The sequence below is a fragment of the Oncorhynchus clarkii genome, chromosome 27, assembly GCF_045791955.1.
Source record: "Oncorhynchus clarkii lewisi isolate Uvic-CL-2024 chromosome 27, UVic_Ocla_1.0, whole genome shotgun sequence".
Lineage (NCBI taxonomy): Eukaryota > Metazoa > Chordata > Actinopteri > Salmoniformes > Salmonidae > Oncorhynchus > Oncorhynchus clarkii.
The window spans coordinates 29,751,875-29,774,726 of NC_092173.1; the positions used below are offsets into that span (position 1 = coordinate 29,751,875).

Below are 22,852 nucleotides of genomic sequence, written 5' to 3' on the forward strand. Positions count from 1 at the left end.
CCTCCATGGACAGAGTACATACTGTTTTATCTACCTCCATGCATAGAGTACATACTGCTTTATCTACCTCCATGAGTAGAGTACATACTGTTTTATCTACGTCCATGCATAGAGTACATACTGTTTTATCTACCTCCATGGATAGAGTACATACGGCTTTATTTATCTACCTCCATGAATAGAGTACATACTGCTTTATTTATCTACCTCCATGAATAGAGTACATACTGCTTGATCTACCTCCATGCATAGAGTACATACTGCTTTATTTATCTACCTCCATGCATTGAGTACATACTGCTTAACCTACCTCCATGCATAGAGTACATACGGCTTAATCTACCTCCATGCATAGAGTACATAATGCTTTATTTATCAACCTCCATGGATAGAGTACATACTGCTTTATTTATCTACCTCCATGAATAGAGTACATACTGCTTGATCTACCTCCATGCATAGAGTACATACTGCTTTATTTATCTACCTCCATGCATTGAGTACATACTGCTTAACCTACCTCCATGCATAGAGTACATACGGCTTAATCTACCTCCATGCATAGAGTACATAATGCTTTATTTATCAACCTCCATGGATAGAGTACAAACTGCTTTATTTATCTACCTCCATGGACAGAGTACATACTGTTTTATCTACCTCCATGAATAGAGTACATACTGTTTTATCAAACCTCCATGAATAGTGTACATACTGTTTTATCTACCTCCATGAATAGAGTACATACTGTTTTATCTACCTCCATAAATAGAGTACATACTGTTTTATCTACCTTCATGCATAGAGTACATACTGTTTTATATACCTCCATGGATAGAGTACATACTGTTTTATCTACCTCCATGAATAGAGTACATACTGCTTTATTTATCTACCTCCATGAATAGAGTACATACTGTTTTATCTACCTCCATGAATAGAGTACATACTGCTTAATCTACCTCCATGCATAGAGTACATACTGCTTAATCTACCTCCATGCATAGAGTACATACTGCTTAATCTACCTCAATGCATAGAGTACTTACTGCTTTATTTATCTACCTCCATGCATAGAGTACATACTGCTTTATGTATCTACCTCCATGGATAGAGTACATACTGCTTGATCTACATCCATGCATAGAGTACATACTGCTTTATTTATCTAACTCCATGGATAGAGTACATACTGCTTTATTTATCTACCTCCATGGATAGAGTACATACTGCTTTATTTATCTGCCTCCATGGATAGAGTACATACTGCTTTCTTTATCTACCTCCATGGATAGAGTACATACTGCTTTCTTTATCTACCTCCATGGATAGAGTACATACTGCTTAGTCTACCTCTATGCATAGAGTACATACTGCTTAATCTACCTCTATGCATAGAGTTCATACTGCTTAATCTACCTCCATGAATAGAGTACATGCTGCTTTATTTATCTACCTCCATGCATAGAGTACATACTGCTTTATTTATCTACCTCCATGGATAGAGTACATACTGCTTGATCTACATCCATGCATAGAGTACATACTGCTTTATTTATCTAACTCCATGGGTAGAGTACATACTGCTTTCTTTATCTACCTTCATGGATAGAGTACATACTGTTTTATCTACCTCCATGGATAGAGTACATACTGCTTAATCTACCTCCATGCATAGAGTACATACTGCTTAATTTACCTCCATGCATAGAGTACATACTGCTTAATCTACCTCCATGCATAGAGTACATACTGCTTTATCTACCTCCATGCATAGAGTACCTACTGCTTAATCTAACTCCATGCATAGAGTACATACTGCTTTATCTACCTCCATGAGTAGAGTACATACTGTTTTATCTACGTCCATGCATAGAGTACATACTGTTTTATCTACCTCCATGGATAGAGTACATACGGCTTTATTTATCTACCTCCATGAATAGAGTACATACTGCTTTATTTATCTACCTCCATGAATAGAGTACATACTGCTTGATCTACCTCCATGCATAGAGTACATACTGCTTTATTTATCTACCTCCATGCATTGAGTACATACTGCTTAACCTACCTCCATGCATAGAGTACATACGGCTTAATCTACCTCCATGCATAGAGTACATAATGCTTTATTTATCAACCTCCATGGATAGAGTACAAACTGCTTTATTTATCTACCTCCATGGACAGAGTACATACTGTTTTATCTACCTCCATGAATAGAGTACATACTGTTTTATCAAACCTCCATGAATAGTGTACATACTGTTTTATCTACCTCCATGAATAGAGTACATACTGTTTTATCTACCTCCATAAATAGAGTACATACTGTTTTATCTACCTTCATGCATAGAGTACATACTGTTTTATATACCTCCATGGATAGAGTACATACTAATTTATCTACCTCCATGAATAGAGTACATACTGCTTTATTTATCTACCTCCATGAATAGAGTACATACTGTTTTATCTACCTCCATGAATAGAGTACATACTGCTTAATCTACCTCCATGCATAGAGTACATACTGCTTAATCTACCTCCATGCATAGAGTACATACTGCTTAATCTACCTCAATGCATAGAGTACTTACTGCTTTATTTATCTACCTCCATGCATAGAGTACATACTGCTTTATGTATCTACCTCCATGGATAGAGTACATACTGCTTGATCTACATCCATGCATAGAGTACATACTGCTTTATTTATCTAACTCCATGGATAGAGTACATACTGCTTTATTTATCTACCTCCATGGATAGAGGACATACTGCTTTATTTATCTGCCTCCATGGATAGAGTACATACTGCTTTCTTTATCTACCTCCATGGATAGAGTACATACTGCTTTCTTTATCTACCTCCATGGATAGAGTACATACTGCTTAGTCTACCTCTATGCATAGAGTACATACTGCTTAATCTACCTCTATGCATAGAGTTCATACTGCTTAATCTACCTCCATGAATAGAGTACATGCTGCTTTATTTATCTACCTCCATGCATAGAGTACATACTGCTTTATTTATCTACCTCCATGGATAGAGTACATACTGCTTGATCTACATCCATGCATAGAGTACATACTGCTTTATTTATCTAACTCCATGGGTAGAGTACATACTGCTTTCTTTATCTACCTTCATGGATAGAGTACATACCGTTTTATCTACCTCCATGGATAGAGTACATACTGCTTAATCTACCTCCATGCATAGAGTACATACTGCTTAGTCTACCTCTATTCATAGTGTACATACTGCTTAATCTACCTCTATGCATAGAGTTCATACTACTTAATCTACCTCCATGCATAGAGTACATGCTGCTTTATTTATCTACCTCTATGCATAGAGTACATACTGCTTTATTTATCTACCTCCATGCATAGAGTACATACTGCTTAATTTATCTACCTCCATGCATAGAGTACAAACTGCTTTATTTATCTATCTCCATGCATAGAGTACATACTGCTTTATTTATCTACCTCCATGGATAGAGTACATACTGCTTTCTTCATCTACCTCCATGGATAGAGTACATACTGTTTTATCTACCTCCATGGATAGAGTACATACTGCTTTCTTTATCTACCTCCATCGATAGAGTACATACTGCTTAATCTACCGCCATGAATAGAGTACATAATGCTTTATATATCTACCTCCATGAATAGAGTACATACTGCTTAATCTACCTCCATGCATAGAGTACATACTGTTTTATCTACCTCCATGAATAGAGTACAAACTGCTTTATCTATCTCTATGCATAGATTACATACTGCTTTATTTATCTACCTCCATGCATAGATTACATACTGCTTAATCTACCTCCATGGACACTAAGATACAAACAGAACACCATGGTAATGGAAAAGAAAGAAGGTATGGCTGGAATTCATGTTGTTTTCAGTGTTAATAACGAGTGATAATTCCCCACACAGCCAATCAGACAGGCTGTTACAGCGGAGAAGAGACTGTTGTTATGTGATCCTTTCACAGGAAAACAAACCGATCCGCCAGAACATTAAATCAATGAATCCTCTCTCTCACTTTCTCTCTCTCTCTCGCTGTCTGTGTTTTCAACGCCCACTCCATATCTTCTTGAAAAACATAACTCTGGCCTGGTCACAGTGCTCCTCTGCAACGCTAACATACCCCGACTAACATACAGCGCAATTGACTTGTGTGCCCTCACTCCCACTGTAACAGTGTAGGGCCTAAGTAAAGCCTTATTATACATGTTTATAACACAGCTATTACATGGTGACAGTAGTACCTCCAAAACCCAGCAACGCTCCAAATAAACCACATGATACAATATGACCCATCGCTCTGGTATATCTGTTCATCCAGATAGACAATTGAAACATGCATCTGTTAGTTTTCCACTAATAACAGGACATCAGCGCATTAATGAATGTTTTTTTCCTGCCTGTCTGTAATGTCCTGTTTCTCCCCGCCTGCTATTCATGGCTTTGTAGAGGTTCTGACTTGCAGTGATTAGATTCTCGGAGTAAATAGATGCGTGGACGCTTTCCTCCCTCAGTTCTCCCTCTCCGCAGCCCTGCCACCGCCGCCACGCACAGCCCAACATTCTGTTTGCAGATGTCTTTGTACATTATCTCAAATTGATTGTGCTTTAAAAAAGCAATTACAATGTATTCTATTTGGTATCAGTTAATGACTATGGGAGGCTTTGAAAAGGCTCTTTAGCGGTGAACCATGCATATAGAGGGAACTGGGTGGGAGAGGGGGAGGGAGAGAGGGAGTTATGCATTCAGATAAGGGTCTAGGGAGTTTAACTGGTGTTCTTATTAAGAGTGTTGTAGGCTATTGACTGACATTGGACTAGGCATTTAGGGGGCTTCAGTCTGATGATTTCTGGAGTGGCTCTGTTCTGTTATGCAACGAATCTCTAATTGTAAATCAAGTGAAATACATTGACTTACCTATAACAACAATATGTATCCCATGAGGTACGTACCACAGAGTTTCTGCAGAGACTTCTCAGAGTAGGTCTCCCGGTCGCAGCCCTTCCCAATATGGCTGGTCTGTAGCTCCACCATGGTCCTCACTGAGGAGAGAGGCCCTCCACACGTCTCCAGATGCATCTTGGGAAACAACTGCTTGCTGCCTGTGCCTGGCTCATAGTCCACTCTTTTGTTCCAGCCTAGGAAAGTCAGAAGACACAATGGTTAGGGGTGGGGGAGTGTGTGTGTGTGTGTGTGTGTGCGTGTGTAAGAGAGAGAATGAGAGAGAGAAATAAAGAGAGAGAAAGAGAGTAAGAGAAAGAGATAAGAGAGAATAACAGTGGTGGAGAATAAGAGAGGTGGAACCAGGAAGAGAACTAGTGTCAGTGTGATCTTGGATGTGAATATACGGTCCTTCGAACTGGAGAACCGAAAATTGCATTGTCTGAAGATTTTCACAATGTATGGTTTTGTGTCCATTCCTGCCTTGTAGGTCCCCAATAAAAAGGCGACAGCCCATTTCAGAGTTTTATGCAGTCAATAAAATGTCTAATAATGTGAATCACTGGCGCTATCCACTGTACAGTATTGTGCTCACTAAATCACTGTGACATTAATAAAATGTAGAGTGTTCAGCCAGACCTGCTCGCTCACAGTGCGCATGGTGGGCTGTGTGCATTTGTAGTGTCTATTCTGCAGTGTGCTTAACTAAGAAAAACAGGCAGCCAGAGAGAGGCAGGCTGAAAGAACCATGCAGGCAGAGCTGAACAGAAACACTGACTGGATAAGAAGGGAAACAGCCTGTCGCTGCCCTGTGGACTGTTAAATCTGTCACGTTCACTTCCACACACACACACACACACACACACACACACACACACACACACACACACACACACACACACACACACACACACACACACACACACACACACACACACACACACACACACACACCACCAGCAGCTGTTTGTTGTTGTTTTACTTCAGCCTGCAGGGCTGTGGGCTACACTGGTTTTGTAGTGGTTTGGTTCGATGCAAGAAAACGACTCTCTCCAGCCCAAACACAAACAGACAGGCAGACAGACAGACTAACACCCCCACAACAGTGATTGGCTGCTGGCAGAAGCTGTGTGGTTGTTGTCTACCTGCTGTCTGCACTGCAACACAACCAGTTGTTTCTATTTCCTTCTCTCTGGGAAATTAAGTTTCTTCTGGATTCCTTGTTTTTTTTCTCTCCATGTTTGATCAGTCCAGAAAGTGACTTGGCTCATCAGAGTTCATATTCCCGCTCACATAGTAGTGCTGAGCGATTAGTGGTATTTGAGGTAGGTTCGGTTTCAGTTCGATTCAGTTCGATTCAGAAAAAATATTTCAGTTGTATTTCAGTTGTGTTTAATGTTTTATTTGATGAAAACATTATTTGATGACTTTATTATTTCATTCCAAGTCATCATCTCATCTCTATAGAGCTGCTGCCTATGCTGTCTTCAAGGTTAATAAGGAATACTTTTATGACTGCTGAATACCAGCTATCAGTCACTTAGATGATGTATTTTCAGGTAGAGATACTGTACCTCAGTTCATTTTGGTGATTCACTCAACCCTATCATGTAAGTTCATATACAGACTCATTACCATACTCATATAGAGGATGATTGAGGTCAGTGATGGCAAGGCGGTGAATGTGGGGGGGGGGGGGGGGGGTGACTCTGTGTGACTGAGCTGTTCCATTTGTGTCCCTGCTAAATCATTTACTCCTATTCATGAGGCACGGCACCGCAGCTCACCCCAGGCCCTGCTACAAACACTTTCACACAGGAACAGACACAAACACAGCCGCATATTTTATTTTTTTACCCCTTTTCTCCCCACTTTGGTGATATCCAATTGGTAGTTACAGACTTGTGTTAACTTCTGCAACTTCTGTATGGACTGGGGAGAGGCGTGTGTCCTCCGAAACACAACCCAACCAAGCCGCACAGCTTCATGACACAATGCCCTCTTAACCCGGAAGCCAGCAGGACCAATGCTTCAGGGGAAACTCCGTACACCTGGCGACCGTGCACTGCGCCTGGCCCGCCACAGGAGTCACTAGTGCGTGATGGGACAAGGACATCCCTGCCAGCCAAACCCTCCCCTAACCAGGACGACGCTGGGCCAATTGTGCGCCACCCCATGGGTCTCCCTGTTGCAGCCGGATGCGACAGAGCCTGGACTTGAACCCAGAATCTCTAGTGGCACAGCTAGCACTGTGGCACTCAGTGCCTTAGACCCCCGCGCCACTCGGGAGGCCACACACATGCATATTGACAACACACACACAACACTCCACATACACTGCAGCTATTTTCTATTTTTATTACCTTATTTTCTTACTTTCAACTCGGCATTGTTGGGAAAGGGCTCGTAAGTAAGCATTTCACTGTGAAGTCTATACCTGTTGTATTCCGTGCATGTCACAAATACAACTTGATTTGATTTGGAATACTGTGTGATGTTTTATTCCAACACAAAAAAAAACCAATGGAACATGATGTAGTGATATGTAATGCTATGAGAGAGAGAGAACCTTACGCTTGTCTGTGGGTGTGTGTGTTCGTGAGCATGCATGCACATGTGTGTGTGTTCCATAACCCTGAACAACACGTTACTCCAGTCCTGTCATGCTGCAGTAGCAGAAGCATCCACAGCAAGGCATAGATGTTACACTGTAATACACTGCTTCTCATAGATGTTACACTGTAATACACTGCTTCTCATAGATGTTACACTGTAATACACTGCTTCTCATAGATGTTACACTGTAATACACTGCCTCTCATAGATGTTACACTGTAATACACTGCCTCTCATAGATGTTACACTGTAATACACTGCCTCTCATAGATTTTACACTGTAATACACTGCCTCTCATAGATGTTACACTGTAATACACTGCTTCTCATAGATGTTACACTGTAATACACTGCTTCTCATAGATTTTACACTGTAATACACTGCCTCTCATAGATGTTACACTGTAATACACTGCCTCTCATAGATGTTACACTGTAATACACTGCCTCTCATAGATGTTACACTGTAATGCACTGCCTCGCATAGATATTACACTGTAATACACTGCCTCTCATAGATGTTACACTGTAATACACTGCCTCTCATAGATGTTACACTGTAATACACTGCCTCTCATAGATGTTACACTGTAATACACTGCCTCTCATAGATGTTACACTGTAATACACTGCTTCTCATAGATGTTACACTGTAATACACTGCCTCTCATAGATGTTACACTGTAATACACTGCCTCTCATAGATGTTACACTGTAATACACTGCTTCTCATAGATGTTACACTGTAATACACTGCCTCTCATAGATGTTACACTGTAATACACTGCCTCTCATAGATGTTACACTGTAATACACTCTCTCTCATAGATGTTACACTGTAATACACTGCCTCTCATATGTGTTACATTGTATCTCTTTTCTCTCCTCTCTTATCCGTTCCTTTTTACCCCTCTACCTTCACCACTCAGCTCCCATCCATATTTCTATTTTAGATAACACTTTCCTTCTCTCCATCTCATACTTCATACCTCTCTGCCTCCCTTGCTTTCTCTCTCTCCATCTCATACCTCTCTGCCTCCCTTGCTCTCTCTCTCCCTTTAAGCATCCATGTCGAAGCTTTCCTGTCACTGGTGATGTTCTTTTAAAAAGTGTCCTCTTTTTGTTCTTTAGTGGAGGAATTGCTCTTAGAATTGGCTGCATGACAAAAAGCTGTCAATGGGTAACGTGTTGCTACAGGAGAGTTGGGCCCTGGAATCCAAACCAAGTAAAATACAGAAGTAAATAGAGACAATGTTTTAGCCCTCAAAACACTGAGTGAAACCTTCAGAGACAATGAGCTTCTCTTCATTAAAACATGAACACCTGATTCACAGAATCAATTCTTTACATCCTGTACTTTATTTGTTGATACTTGAGTCATAAGATTTTAACATTATAAAGGTATTATCCAGGCTCTGGTATGCTTAGATCTCATTGTCTTAAAAGTAAAAAGCTGTACAGAACCTTGTCAGCAAATTACAAGCACAGGTCACGTTGGGGTCATACAGTATGCTAACAGAATGTGTCATTTATTAAATGTAAATCTATTAAACACAAATCTATTAAACACAAAAACTATGTTTCAAGTGTGAATTAGTCAGGTCTGATACTGAAACAGAAAAGGACGTTTTTCCCTACTTCACTAGTATTTTATTTTTGCTAAAAAAAGTAATTCCAATAGTTATCGACACCTCCACAAGGCAGACAAGTCATTCAAAACTAAAAACACTACTTTGATTTGATTTTAGTTCAACTACCATCAAGATGCTTTAAAAGATAGTTAAATGACTTGTTGAACTAAATGTAGTTCACTAGTCCCCAACATTGGTAATTATCCACTATCAGTCTAACCTTGGAGCACCACTTCACCAGAAACTCCAATCTCAACTCGGAACAAACTCCAATCTACACCGGGGGTGAAATTTTGGGAATGTAATGACTCTCAGAGGTGTGTGTGTGTGTGTGTGTGTCAAAGAGAAAGTGTGTATGTGTGTGTGTGTCAAAGAGAAAGTGTGTATGTGTGTGTGTGTGTGTGTGTGCATGTGATTGCTGGTGTGTATGTGTGTGTGAGTGTGAGCATGTGATTGCTGGTGTGTATGTGTGAGTGTGTCGATGTGATTGCTGGTGTGTATGTGTGTGTGTGTGAGTGAGTGTGTGCATGTGATTGCTGGTGTGTATGTGTGTGTGTGAGTGTGTGCATGTGATTGCTGGTGTGTGTGTGTGAGTGTGTCGATGTGATTGCTGGTGTGTATGTGTGTGTGTGTGAGTGTGTGCATGTGATTGCTGGTGTGTATGTGTGTGTGTGTGTGTGTGAGTGTGTGCATGTGATTGCTGGTGTGTATGTGTGAGTGTGTGCATGTGATTGCTGGTGTGTATGTGTGTGTGTGAGTGTGTGCATGTGATTGCTGGTGTGTGTGTGTGTGTGCATGTGATTGCTGGTGTGTATGTGTGTGTGAGAGTGTGTGCATGTGATTGCTGGTGTGTATGTGTGTGTGAGAGTGTGTGCATGTGATTGCTGGTGTGTATGTGTGAGTGTGTCGATGTGATTGCTGGTGAGTATGTGTGTGTGTGTGAGTGTGTGCATGTGATTGCTGGTGTGTATGTGTGTGTGTGAGTGTGTGCATGTGATTGCTGGTGTGTGTGTGTGAGTGTGTCGATGTGATTGCTGGTGTGTATGTGTGTGTGTGTGAGTGTGTGCATGTGATTGCTGGTGTGTATGTGTGAGTGTGTGCATGTGATTGCTGGTGTGTATGTGTGTGTGAGTGTGAGCATGTGATTGCTGGTGTGTATGTGTGAGTGTGTGCATGTGATTGCTGGTGTGTATGTGTGTGTGAGAGTGTGTGCATGTGATTGCTGGTGTGTATGTGTGTGTGAGAGTGTGTGCATGTGATTGCTGGTGTGTATGTGTGTATGAGAGTGTGTGCATGTGATTGCTGGTGTGTATGTGTGTGTGAGAGTGTGTGCATGTGATTGCTGGTGTGTATGTGTGTGTGAGAGTGTGTGCATGTGATTGCTGGTGTGTATGTGTGTGTGAGAGTGTGTGCATGTGATTGCTAGTGTGTATGTGTGTGTGAGAGTGTGTGCATGTGATTGCTGGTGTGTATGTGTGTGTGAAAGTGTGTGCATGTGTTGCTGGTGTGTATGTGTGTGTGAAAGTGTGTGCATGTGATTGCTGGTGTGTATGTGTGTGTGAGAGTGTGTGCATGTGATTGCTGGTGTGTGTGTGTGAGTGTGTCGATGTGATTGCTGGTGTGTATGTGTGTGTGTGTGAGTGTGTGCATGTGATTGCTGGTGTGTATGTGTGTGTGTGTGTGAGTGTGTGCATGTGATTGCTGGTGTGTATGTGTGAGTGTGTGCATGTGATTGCTGGTGTGTATATGTGTGTGTGAGTGTGTGCATGTGATTGCTGGTGTGTGTGTGTGTGTGCATGTGATTGCTGGTGTGTATGTGTGTGTGAGAGTGTGTGCATGTGATTGCTGGTGTGTATGTGTGTGTGAGAGTGTGTGCATGTGATTGCTGGTGTGTATGTGTGAGTGTGTCGATGTGATTGCTGGTGAGTATGTGTGTGTGTGTGAGTGTGTGCATGTGATTGCTGGTGTGTATGTGTGTGTGTGAGTGTGTGCATGTGATTGCTGGTGTGTGTGTGTGAGTGTGTCGATGTGATTGCTGGTGTGTATGTGTGTGTGTGTGAGTGTGTGCATGTGATTGCTGGTGTGTATGTGTGAGTGTGTGCATGTGATTGCTGGTGTGTATGTGTGTGTGAGTGTGAGCATGTGATTGCTGGTGTGTATGTGTGAGTGTGTGCATGTGATTGCTGGTGTGTATGTGTGTGTGAGAGTGTGTGCATGTGATTGCTGGTGTGTATGTGTGTGTGTGTGAGAGTGTGTGCATGTGATTGCTGGTGTGTATGTGTGTATGAGAGTGTGTGCATGTGATTGCTGGTGTGTATGTGTGTGTGAGAGTGTGTGCATGTGATTGCTGGTGTGTATGTGTGTGTGAGAGTGTGTGCATGTGATTGCTGGTGTGTATGTGTGTGTGAGAGTGTGTGCATGTGATTGCTAGTGTGTATGTGTGTGTGAGAGTGTGTGCATGTGATTGCTGGTGTGTATGTGTGTGTGAAAGTGTGTGCATGTGTTGCTGGTGTGTATGTGTGTGTGAAAGTGTGTGCATGTGATTGCTGGTGTGTATGTGTGTGTGAGAGTGTGTGCATGTGATTGCTGGTGTGTATGTGTGTGTGAAAGTGGGTGCATGTGATTGCTGGTGTGTATGTGTGCCCCTGTGGATCTTATCTACACATCTTCACATCACCTACCTGTTTTTCAAAAGCCCTTCTTCACCTTGACAGAAAGAGGTGAACCTATACCACTGTTCCCCTCTCTCATCCATCATTTCTCAATCAGTCCATCTCTAAGACAGGCTAGAGGGCTAATCTCCAGCCCGCCTAGCTACTCACTAGACTCCATGATCACTCGGCTACGCATGCCTCTCCCTAATGTCAATATACCTTGTCCATTGTTGTTTTGGTTAGTGATTATTGTCTTATTTCACTGTAGAGCCTCTAGCCCTGCTCAATACGCCTTAGCTAACGCTTTAGTTCCACCTCCCAATAATGCAGTGACCTCACCTGGTCTAAATGATGTCTCTAGAGACAATACCTCTCTCATCATCACTCAATGCCTAGGTTTACGTCCACTATATTCACATCCTACCATACCCTTGTCTGTACATTATGCCTTGAATATATTATTCCGTGCCCAGAAACCTGCTCCTTTCACTCTGTTCCGAACGCACTAGACGACTAGGTCTTATAGCCTTTAGCCGTACCCTTATCCTACTACTCCTCTGTTCCTCTGGTGATGTAGAGGTTAATCCAGGCCCTGCAGTGCCTAGTTCCACTGCCATTCCCCAGGCGCACTCATTTGTTGACTTCTATAACTGTAAAAGCCTTGGTTTCGTGCAATTTAACATTAGAAGCCTCCTCTCTAAGTTTGTTTTATTCACTGCTTTAGCACACTCTGAAAACCCGGATATCCTAGTCGTGTCTGAATTCTGGATTAGGAAGGCCACCGAAAACACTGACATTTCCATCCCTAACTATAAAATTTTCCGACAAGATAGAACTGCCAAAGGGGGCAGAGTTGCAATCTACTGCATAGATAGCCTGCAGAGTCCTGTCATACTATCCAGGTCTGTGCCCAAACAATTTGAGCTTCTACTTTTAAAAATGCACCTTTCCAGAAACAAGTCTTTCACCGTTGCCACCTGTTATAGACCAGCCTCTGCCCCCAGCTGTGCCCTGGACACCATATGTGAACTGATTTCCCCCCATCTATCTTCAGAGCTCGTGCTGATAGGTAACCTAAACTGGGACATGCTTAACACCCCAGCTGTCCTACAATCTAAACTAGATGAGCTCAATCTTATATACAGTGCCTTGCGAAAGTATTCGGCCCCCTTGAACTTTGCGACCGTTTGCCACATTTCAGGCTTCAAACATAAAGATATAAAACTGTACTTTTTTGTGAAGAATCAACAACAAGTGGGACACAATCATGAAGTGGAACGACATTTATTGGATATTTCAAACTTTTTTAACAAATCAAAAACTGAAAAATTGGGAGTGCAAAATTATTCAGCCCCTTTACTTTCAGTGCAGCAAACTCTCTCCAGAAGTTCAGTGAGGATCTCTGAATGATCCAATGTTGACCTAAATGACTAATGATGATAAATACAATCCACCTGTGTGTAATCAAGTCTCCGTATAAATGCACCTGCACTGTGATAGTCTCAGAGGTCCGTTAAAAGCGCAGAGAGCATCATGAAGAACAAGGAACACACCAGGCAGGTCCGAGATACTGTTGTGAAGACGTTTAAAGCCGGATTTGGATACAAAAGATTTCCCAAGCTTTAAACATCCCAAGGAGCACTGTGCAAGCGATAATATTGAAATGGAAGGAGTATCAGACCACTGCAAATCTACCAAGACCTGGCCGTCCCTCTAAACTTTCAGCTCATACAAGGAGAAGACTGATCAGAGATGCAGCCAAGAGGCCCATGATCACTCTGGATGAACTGCAGAGATCTACAGCTGAGGTGGGAGACTCTGTCCATAGGACAACAATCAGTCGTATATTGCACAAATCTGGCCTTTATGGAAGAGTGGCAAGAAGAAAGACATTTCTTAAAGATATCCATAAAAAGTGTCGTTTAAAGTTTGCCACAAGCCACCTGGGAGACACACCAAACATGTGGAAGAAGGTGCTCTGGTCAGATGAAACCAAAATTTAACTTTTTGGCAACAATGCAAAACGTTATGTTTGGCGTAAAAGCAACACAGCTCATCACCCAGAACACACCATCCACACTGTCAAACATGGTGGTGGCAGCATCATGGTTTGGGCCTGCTTTTCTTCAGCAGGGACAGGGAAGATGGTTAAAATTGATGGGAAGATGGATGGAGCCAAATACAGGACCATTCTGGAAGAAAACCTGATGGAGTCTGCAAAAGACCTGAGACTGGGACGGAGATTTGTCTTCCAAAAAGACAATGATCCAAAAAATAAAGCAAAATCTACAATGGAATGGTTCAAAAATAAACATATCCAGGAGTTAGAATGGCCAAGTCAAAGTCCAGACCTGAATCCAATCGAGAATCTGTGGAAAGAACTGAAAACTGCTGTTCACAAATGCTCTCCATCCAACCTCACTGAGCTCGAGCTGTTTTGCAAGGAGGAATGGGAAAAAATTTCAGTCTCTCGATGTGCAAAACTGATAGAGACATTCCCCAAGCGACTTACAGCTGTAATCGCAGCAAAAGGTGGCGCTACAAAGTATTAACTTAAGGGGGCTGAATAATTTTGCACGCCCAATTTTTCAGTTTTTGATTTGTTAAAAAAGTTTGAAATATCCAATAAATGTCGTTCCACTTCATGATTGTGTCCCACTTGTTGTTGATTCTTCACAAAAAAATACAGTTTTATATCTTTATGTTTGAAGCCTGAAATGTGGCAAAAGGTCGCAAAGTTCAAGGGGGCCGAATACTTTCGCAAGGCACTGTAAATTATCAATGAACCTACCAGGTACAACCCCAAATCTGTAAACACGGGCACCCTCATAGATATCATCCCAACCAACCTGCCCTCCAAATACACCTCTGCTGTCTTCAACCAGATCTCAGCGATCACTGCCTCATTGCCTGCGTCCGTAATTGGTCTGCGATCAAACGACCACCCCTCATCACTGTTAAAAACTCCCTAAATCACTTCAGCGAGTAGGCTTTTCTAATCTACCTGGCCCGAGTATCCTGGAAGGATATTGACCTTATTCCATCAGTAGAGGATGCCTGGTTATTCTTTAAAAGTGCTTTCCTCACCATCTTAAATAAACATGCCCCAATCAAAAAAGTTAGAACCAGGGACAGATATATCCCTTGGTTCACTCCAGACCTGACTGCCCTTGACCAGCACAAAAACATCCTGTGGCGTTCTGCATTAGTATCGAATAGCCCCCACGATATGCAACTTTCAGGGAAGTTTGGAACTAATAAACACATGCAGTTAAGAAAGCAAAGGCTAGCTTTTTCAAACAGAAATTTGCATCCTGTGGCACAAACTCCAAAATGTTCTGGGACATTGTAAATTCCATGGAGAATAAGATCACCTCACTGCTGTCCACTGCAGTGAGGCTAGGAAACATTGTCACCACCGATAAATCCCTGATAATTGAGAATTTCAATAAGCATTTTTCTACAGCTGGCCATGCTTTCCACCTGGCTACCCCTCCCCCGGGCAACCGCCCTGCACCCCCCTTAGCAACTTGCTTCTGACCCTTCTTTGGACACTGTGTTAACTAACCTCCAGACGAGCTTCAATGCCATACAACTCTCCTTCCGTGGCCTCCAACTGCTCTTGAATGCAAGTAAAACTAAATGCATGCTCTTCAACCGATCGCTGTCCGCACCTGCCCGCCAGTCCAGTATCACTACTCTGGACAGTTCTGACTTAGAATATGTGGACAACTACAAATACCTAGGTGTCTGTTTAGATTGTAAACTCTCCTTCCAGACTGACATTAAGCATCTCCAATTCAAAACTAATTCTAGAATCGGCTTCCTATTCGCAAGAAAGCATCCTTCACTCTTGCTGCCAAAAATACCCTCATAAAACTGACTATCCTACCGATCCTTGACTTCGGCGATGTCATTTACAAAATAGCCTCAAACACTCTACTCAGCAAATTGGATGCAGTCTATCACAGTGCCATCCATTTTGTCACCAAAGCCCCATATACTACCCACTACTGCGACCTGTATGCTCTCGTTGGCTGGCCCTCGCTTTATACATTTTTGCTAGGTAAAGCCCCACCTTATCTCAGCTCACTGGTCACCATAGCAGCACCCACCCTCAGCACACGCTCCAGATATATTTCACTGGTCACCCCCAAAGCCAATTCCTCCTTTGGCCGCCTTTCCTTCCAGTTCTCTGCTGCCAATGACTGGAACGAATTGCAAAAATCTCTGAAGCTGGAGACTTATATTTCCCTCTCCAACTTTAAGCATCAGCATCACATTCATCTTCTGCACATCTATCACTCCAGTGTTTAATTGCTAAATTGTAATTATTTCTCAACTATGGCCTATTTAATGCCTTACCTCCCTTATCTTACCTCATTTGCACACACTGTATATAGACTTTTCTATTGTGTAACTGACTGTATGTTTGCTTATTCCATGTGTATTTCTGTGTTGTTGTTTGTGTCGCACTACTTTGCTTTATCTTGGTCAGGTTGTAAATGAGAACTTGTTCTCAACTAGCCTACCTGGTTAAATAAATGTGTTCTCAACTAGCCTACCTGGTTAAATAAAGGTGAGATAAAAATTAAAACATTTAAAAAATCTAACAGACAGCCCTTGTCTTCCTTCAGTGTGTCTTCACTAGAGGATAGAGAGAGTTGAATTGAGAGGAGAGTTGATAAGAGGCCAGAGAGTGTGTTGTGTCTGTGAGAACTACAGAGCCTTATCAGACCTCTTGATCAGAGAGAGAGAGACCGAGAGTGTGGCCGTAACTACATATGAGGACACCGACACCTCTCATTTTTTTTAATATACAGTACCAGTGAAAAGTTTGGACACACCTACTCATTCAAGGGTTTTTCTTTATTAGTATTATAGAATAATAGTGAAGACATCAAAACTATGAAATAACATATGGAATCATGTAGTAACCAAAAAAGTGTTAAACAAATCAAAATATATTTTAGATTCTTCAAAGTAGCCACCCTTTGCCTTGATGACAGCTTTTCACACTCTTGGCATTCTCTCGACCAGCTTCACCTGGAATGCTTTTCAAACAGTCTTGAAGGAGTTCCCACATATGCTGAGAACTTGCTGGCTGCTTCACTCCAACTCATCCCAAACCATCTTACTTAGGGTAAGGTCGGGTCATCTGATGCAGCACTCCATCACTCTCCTCAGTCAAATAGCCCTTACACAGCCTGGAGGTGTGTTTCGCGTCATTGTCCTGTTGAAAAACAAATGATTGTCCAACTAAGTGCAAACCAGATGGGATGGCTAATATCTGCAGAATGCTGTGGCAGCCATGCTGGTTAAGTGTGCCTTGAATTCTAAATAAATCACAGACATCACCAGCAAAGCACCACCGCAACATCACGCCTCCTCCTCCATGTTTCACGTTGGGAACCACACATGCGGAGATCATCCGTTCACCTACTCTGTGTCTCACAAAGACACAGCGGTTGGAACAAAAAATCTTGCATTTGAACTCATCAGACCAAAGGACAGATTTCCACAAGTCTAATGTCCATTGCTCATGTTTCTTGGCTCAAGCAAGTCTCTTCTTCTTATTGGTGTCCTTTAGTAGTGGTTTCTTTGCAGCAATTTGACCATGAAGGCACATTCATGCAGTTTCCTCTGAACAGTTGATTTTGAGATGTGTCTGTTACTTCAACTCTTTGGGCTTAAATATATTTTGATTTGTTTAACACTTTTTTGTTTACCACATTATTCCTTGTTTGTTATTTCCTTGTTTTGATGTCTTCACTACTATTCTACAATGTAGATAATTGTAAAAATAAATAAAACCCTTGAATGAGTAGGTGTTTCCAAATCTTTGACTGGTACTGTATATATGTACAGCATTTTGTACACAATATAGAATATCAGTTACGGGTCAACATCTAAGTATTGCTCCCAGCATTGAGCAAAGCCCCGAACGCTTACATTCTTGATCTGACTGAGTTCTAATCGCGTCTGCCTCTCTGAACGAATGGAATCATGAACAGTGGCTTGTTTGTTATGTTCACCTGCGTCCCCGGGATTTGCCTTTGTAGCAGCACATTCACCCCTTTCTCAGGGCCTGAGATGTGAAACGAAGTACCCCAGCTCGCAGTGGGCTTAAGTAAACAACTTGAGATGCTGATGACAGTGTGTTTGTGAGATTCCGGACACAAGGTCATTTTAAAACCGTCCCACGATTCCTGCCATGGATACAGACTTCCCCCAAACAAACAAAGACCGACTCTCTGAGAATGTGTGCACGGATGGTAAGTAGTCGCTTATAGATATGTCAGTGGCTAGCTGACGGGAAATCAAATCCAAGTTTATTGGTCGTGTACACAGATTTGCAGATGTTATCGCAGCTGCAGCGAAATGCTTGTGTTATCTAGCTAGCTCCAACAGTTCAGTAATATCTAGCAATACAAAACAATACACACAATACAACAAAAACACAATAAATAATAATAATACATGTGAGAAGGACAGTTTGGAATATAAATATATAGAGAAAATCTGTACTAATATTACCAAATAAAAAACATATTTTTTTCAACATGCACATGACATATTTCCCTACAGGTCAATATTACAATGCAAACATACAGTTCTAAGAATGTTGTAGGTTTTCAATTCGTTGAAAGATGCTACATGTCAGTGTGATGCATTTATCTGTTATTATACTGTAACATTACCATTGTATAGCTAATAGGCTAGATGTTTGTAGATCGACTGAGGTGAATGAACACATAGCAGCCAAGTCATTTTTGCTTTTCTTTGCCCTAAAAGAGAGAGAGAGAGTGAACGAGGGAAAGAGTGTGAGAAAGAGAGAGACATAGACAGTGAGAGAGAGGAGGGAAAGAGTGTGAGAAAGAGAGACAGAGACAGTGAGAGAGAGGAGGGAAATAGTGTGAGAAAGAGAGAGACAGAGACAGTGAGAGAGAGGAGGGAAAGAGTGTGAGAAAGAGCGAGACAGAGACAGTGAGAGAGAGGAGGGAAAGAGTGTGAGAAAGAGAGACAGAGACAGTGAGAGAGAGGAGGGAAAGAGTGTGAGAAAGAGAGAGACAGAGACAGTGAGAGAGAGGAGGGAAAAGGCAGAGAAAGCAAAAGAGAGGAAAAGAGCCAGATACTTCACACCGCAGTTTCAGAAGAGAGGAAGGAAGGAGGAGGACGGGATAAGAAGAGGAAGAGCCAAGTCATTTATTTCTTCCCCTTTTTTTTATTCATTATCTTCCTCCTCTTATCAGGTCCAGTGCCCAAGGCCAGCCTGCCAATCTGATTGGCTTTAAGAGGTTTCTGAAACAGCTTGCCAGACAATAGTTTTCCCATTCTCAGGAAGAGAAAATACCTCTCAGACTTCCTTCTGAGCTAAGATGCTTGGTCTAGACTTAACTTTGATTTCTACATTATTTCCACCCAGTTCCTTACAGTCAAAGGTTACACTGAAATACACCCAAAGCAAACATTTCAAATCCTACAATGAAAAGCAATCAACCAACACAAATATCCTTATTTTCTCTTCCATGTTATTATCATTGCTGAATACATCCTTTGCAGAGGGGGCACAAATATGAACACCCATCGCCTTGATTTATCATGCAGCACCCGTATGGTCAGGTTTAATTCTGGGGTGAAGAGGGCAGAATCACCATGGCTGATGGGGAAGTGTGCAGCCAAGCTTGGAACAAACAGCCACTAGAACAAAGGATGAGGATAAACCAAGGGTTATGGCTGAATATGCAGATGTGTTTTTGGACGGACGGACGGACGGACGGACAGACAGACAGACAGACAGACAGACAGACAGACAGACAGACAGGCAGGCAGGCAGACAGACAGACAGACAGACAGACAGACAGACAGACAGACAGACAGACAGACAGACAGACAGACAGACAGACAGACAGACAGACCGGGGCATGGTAATGATGTGAAAGTTCAGATGTGTTTTTGGACGGACGGACGGACGGACGGACAGACAGACGGACAGACAGACAGACAGAGAGACAGGGCATGTTATTGTTCTGTTACTGTTATGCCAGGGCTCTCTCACAGATTGAACAAGGACCTTGGAGAGATGTATAACCCTTACAAATTGACACGGGGACTACAGTAACATAACATAGTTGTTGTAGTACACTCTTAGAAAAAATGGTTCCAAAAGGTGTGTGTGTGGCTGTTTCGGCTGTCCCCATATGAGAACCATTTTTAGTTCCAGGTTTAACCCTTTTTATTATCAGGTAAACCCCTCTACATGGAACCCAAAAGAGTTCTACCTGGAACCAAAAAGGGTTCTTCAAAGGGTTATCTTTCGGGGACAGCCAAAGAACCCTTTTTGGTTCTAGATAGCACCTTTTTTGCAGGAGACTGGTGATACGACATGTATGATAATTCCTGACCATGACATTTTCCACCCCCCTTGTCTCTTACACCACCATCTCCCTCTTGACACTGCCTAGAGGGATCAGTGTCCACTCACAGAGGAGAGTGAGGGGGCGAAGCTTCTTCCTATACTGAAACGTTTAAAATCCTAATTTGTGAAATACAAAATGCAAATAGTTTTCAAAGAGAGGATTAACTGTGAGCCGTGGGAGAGCGGCTAATGTCACCCTGCACAACATAATCCCTGGCCTCCCTCTGTGCTCTGTGTGCTCTCTGTGTGTGTGTGCTCTCCCTCTGTGTGTGTGTGTGTGTGTGTGTGTGTGTGTGTGTGTGTGTGTGTGTGTGTGTGTGTGTGTGTGTGTGTGTGTGTGTGTGTGTGTTCTTAGATGTTTGGATTCCTGTTTATACTTGCGAGTGGAGTCCCAATGAATGCTGTGAATACTTGTTGCTGTATTTCTGTAGCCTGACTTGTGATATTCCTGTCTTGTGATATCCTGTCTTGTTATATTCCTGTCTTGTGATATTCCTGTTTTGTGATATTGCTGTTGAGATATTCTCGTCTTGTTATATTCCTGTCTTGTTATATTCCTGTCTTGTGATATTCCTGTCTTGTGATATTCCTATCTTGTGATATTGCTGTCTTGTGATATTGCTGTCTTGTGATATTGCTGTCTTGTGATATTCCTGTCTTGTGATATCCTGTCTTGTGACATTGCTGTTGTGATATTCCTGTCTTGTGATATTACTGTCTTGTGATATTGCTGTCTTGTGATAATCCTGTCTTGTTATATTCCTGTCTTGTGATATTCCTGTTGTGATATTCCTGTTTTGTGATATTCCTGTTGTCATATTCCTGTCTTGTTATATTCCTGTCTTGTGATATTCCTGTCTTGTTATATTCCTGTCTTGTGATATTCCTGTTGTGATATTCCTGTTTTGTGATATTCCTGTTGTTATATTCCTGTCTTGTTATATTCCTGTCTTGTGATATTCCTGTCTTGTGATATTCCTGTCTTGTGATATTCCTGTCTTGTGATATTCCTGTCTTGTGATATTCCTGTTGTGATATTCCTATTTTGTGATATTCCTGTCTTGTTATATTCCTGTCTTGTGATATTCCTGTCTTGTGATATTCCTGTCTTGTGATATTCCTGTCTTGTGATATTCCTGTTGTGATATTCCTGTTTTGTGATATTCCTGTCTTGTTATATTCCTGTCTTGTGATATTCCTGTCTTGTGATATTCCTGTCTTGTGATATTCCTGTCTTGTGATATTGCTGTCTTGTGATATTCCTGTCTTGTGATATTGCTGTTGTGATATTCCTGTCTTGTGATATTGCCGTCTCCTTTCCCAAAGGAGTGAGAAAGACACAGAGAGAGAGAGACACACAGAGAGAGAGAAAGAGAGAGAGAGGTAGAGAGAGAGAAAGAGAGAGAGACAGACAGAGAGAGAGAGAGGTAGAGAGAGAGAGAGAAAGAGAGACAGACAGAGAGAGAGAGAGAGAGAAAGAGAGTTACACACATGCACACCCACCCACATAAATATACTTCAAAAGACAGAGACACTGATCGCTGACAGATTTGAAGCGAACTGAATCAAAGGCATTAGGCGAGACACAGAAAGACAGTGAGACAGACCCCTAGGTACACCACCCACGGCTCAGCCCTCCTAATACTAATCACCTTGCCAGCCAGGTTTGCAGACAGGTTTAACGTCGATGTGTACCGCCACGCTCTCTGTGGATCTCTTCTGTCCACAGTCGAAGGCTGTGACCAGGACCTCATACTGTTGCTGCTTATCAAAGCTCAGCTTCTCTGTGTTCCTGATGTTACCTACGGAGGACAGGGAAGAGGTCAGAGGTCAGCTTCTCTGTGTTCCTGATGTTACCTACGGAGGACAGGAGAGGTCAGAGGTCAACTTCTCTGTGTTCCTGATGTTACCTACAGAGGACAGGAGAGGTCAGAGGTCAGCTTCTCTGTGTTCCTGACGTTACCTACGAAGGACAGGGAAGAGGTCAGAGGTCAGCTTCTCTGTGTTCCTGATGTTACCTAAGGAGGTCAGGAGAGGTCAGGGGTCAGCTTCTCTGTGTTCCTGATGTTACCTAAGGAGGACAGGAGAGGTCAGAGGTCAGCTTCTCTGTGTTCCTGATGTTACCTATGGAGGACAGATAAGAGGTCAGAGGTCAGCTTCTCTATGTTCCTGATGTTACCTACAGAGGACAGGGAAGAGGTCAGAGGTCAGCTTCTCTGTGTTCCTGATGTTACCTAAGGAGGACAGGAGAGGTCAGAGGTCAGCTTCTCTGTGTTCCTGATGTTACCTAAGGAGGACAGGAGAGGTCAGAGGTCAGCTTCTCTGTGTTGCTGATGTCACCTACGGAGGACAGGGAAGAGGTCAGAGGTCAGCTTCTCTGTGTTCCTGATGTTACCTACGGAGGACAGGGAAGAGGTCAGAGGTCAGCTTCTCTGTGTTCCTGATGTTACCTACAGAGGACAGGGAAGAGGTCAGAGGGCAGCTTCTCTGTGTTCTTGATGTTACCTATGGAGGACAGTGAAGATGTCAGAGGTCAG

At 42.3% G+C, this 22,852-nt stretch overlaps 1 protein-coding gene across 1 annotated transcript in view; it reads right to left on the reverse strand.

Moving 5' to 3' along the window:
* Nucleotides 1–22,852, reverse strand: part of LOC139385642 (calsyntenin-2-like) — a 483,955-nt gene that overhangs the window by 176,475 nt on the left and 284,628 nt on the right. Inside the window, exons 5-6 of the mRNA XM_071130874.1 lie at nt 21,968–22,117; nt 5,007–5,192 (exon numbers count right to left, since the gene is read on the reverse strand). Of these exons, the coding sequence (XP_070986975.1) occupies nt 5,007–5,192; nt 21,968–22,117 (336 nt within the window). The remainder of the gene's footprint in view (nt 1–5,006; nt 5,193–21,967; nt 22,118–22,852) is intronic.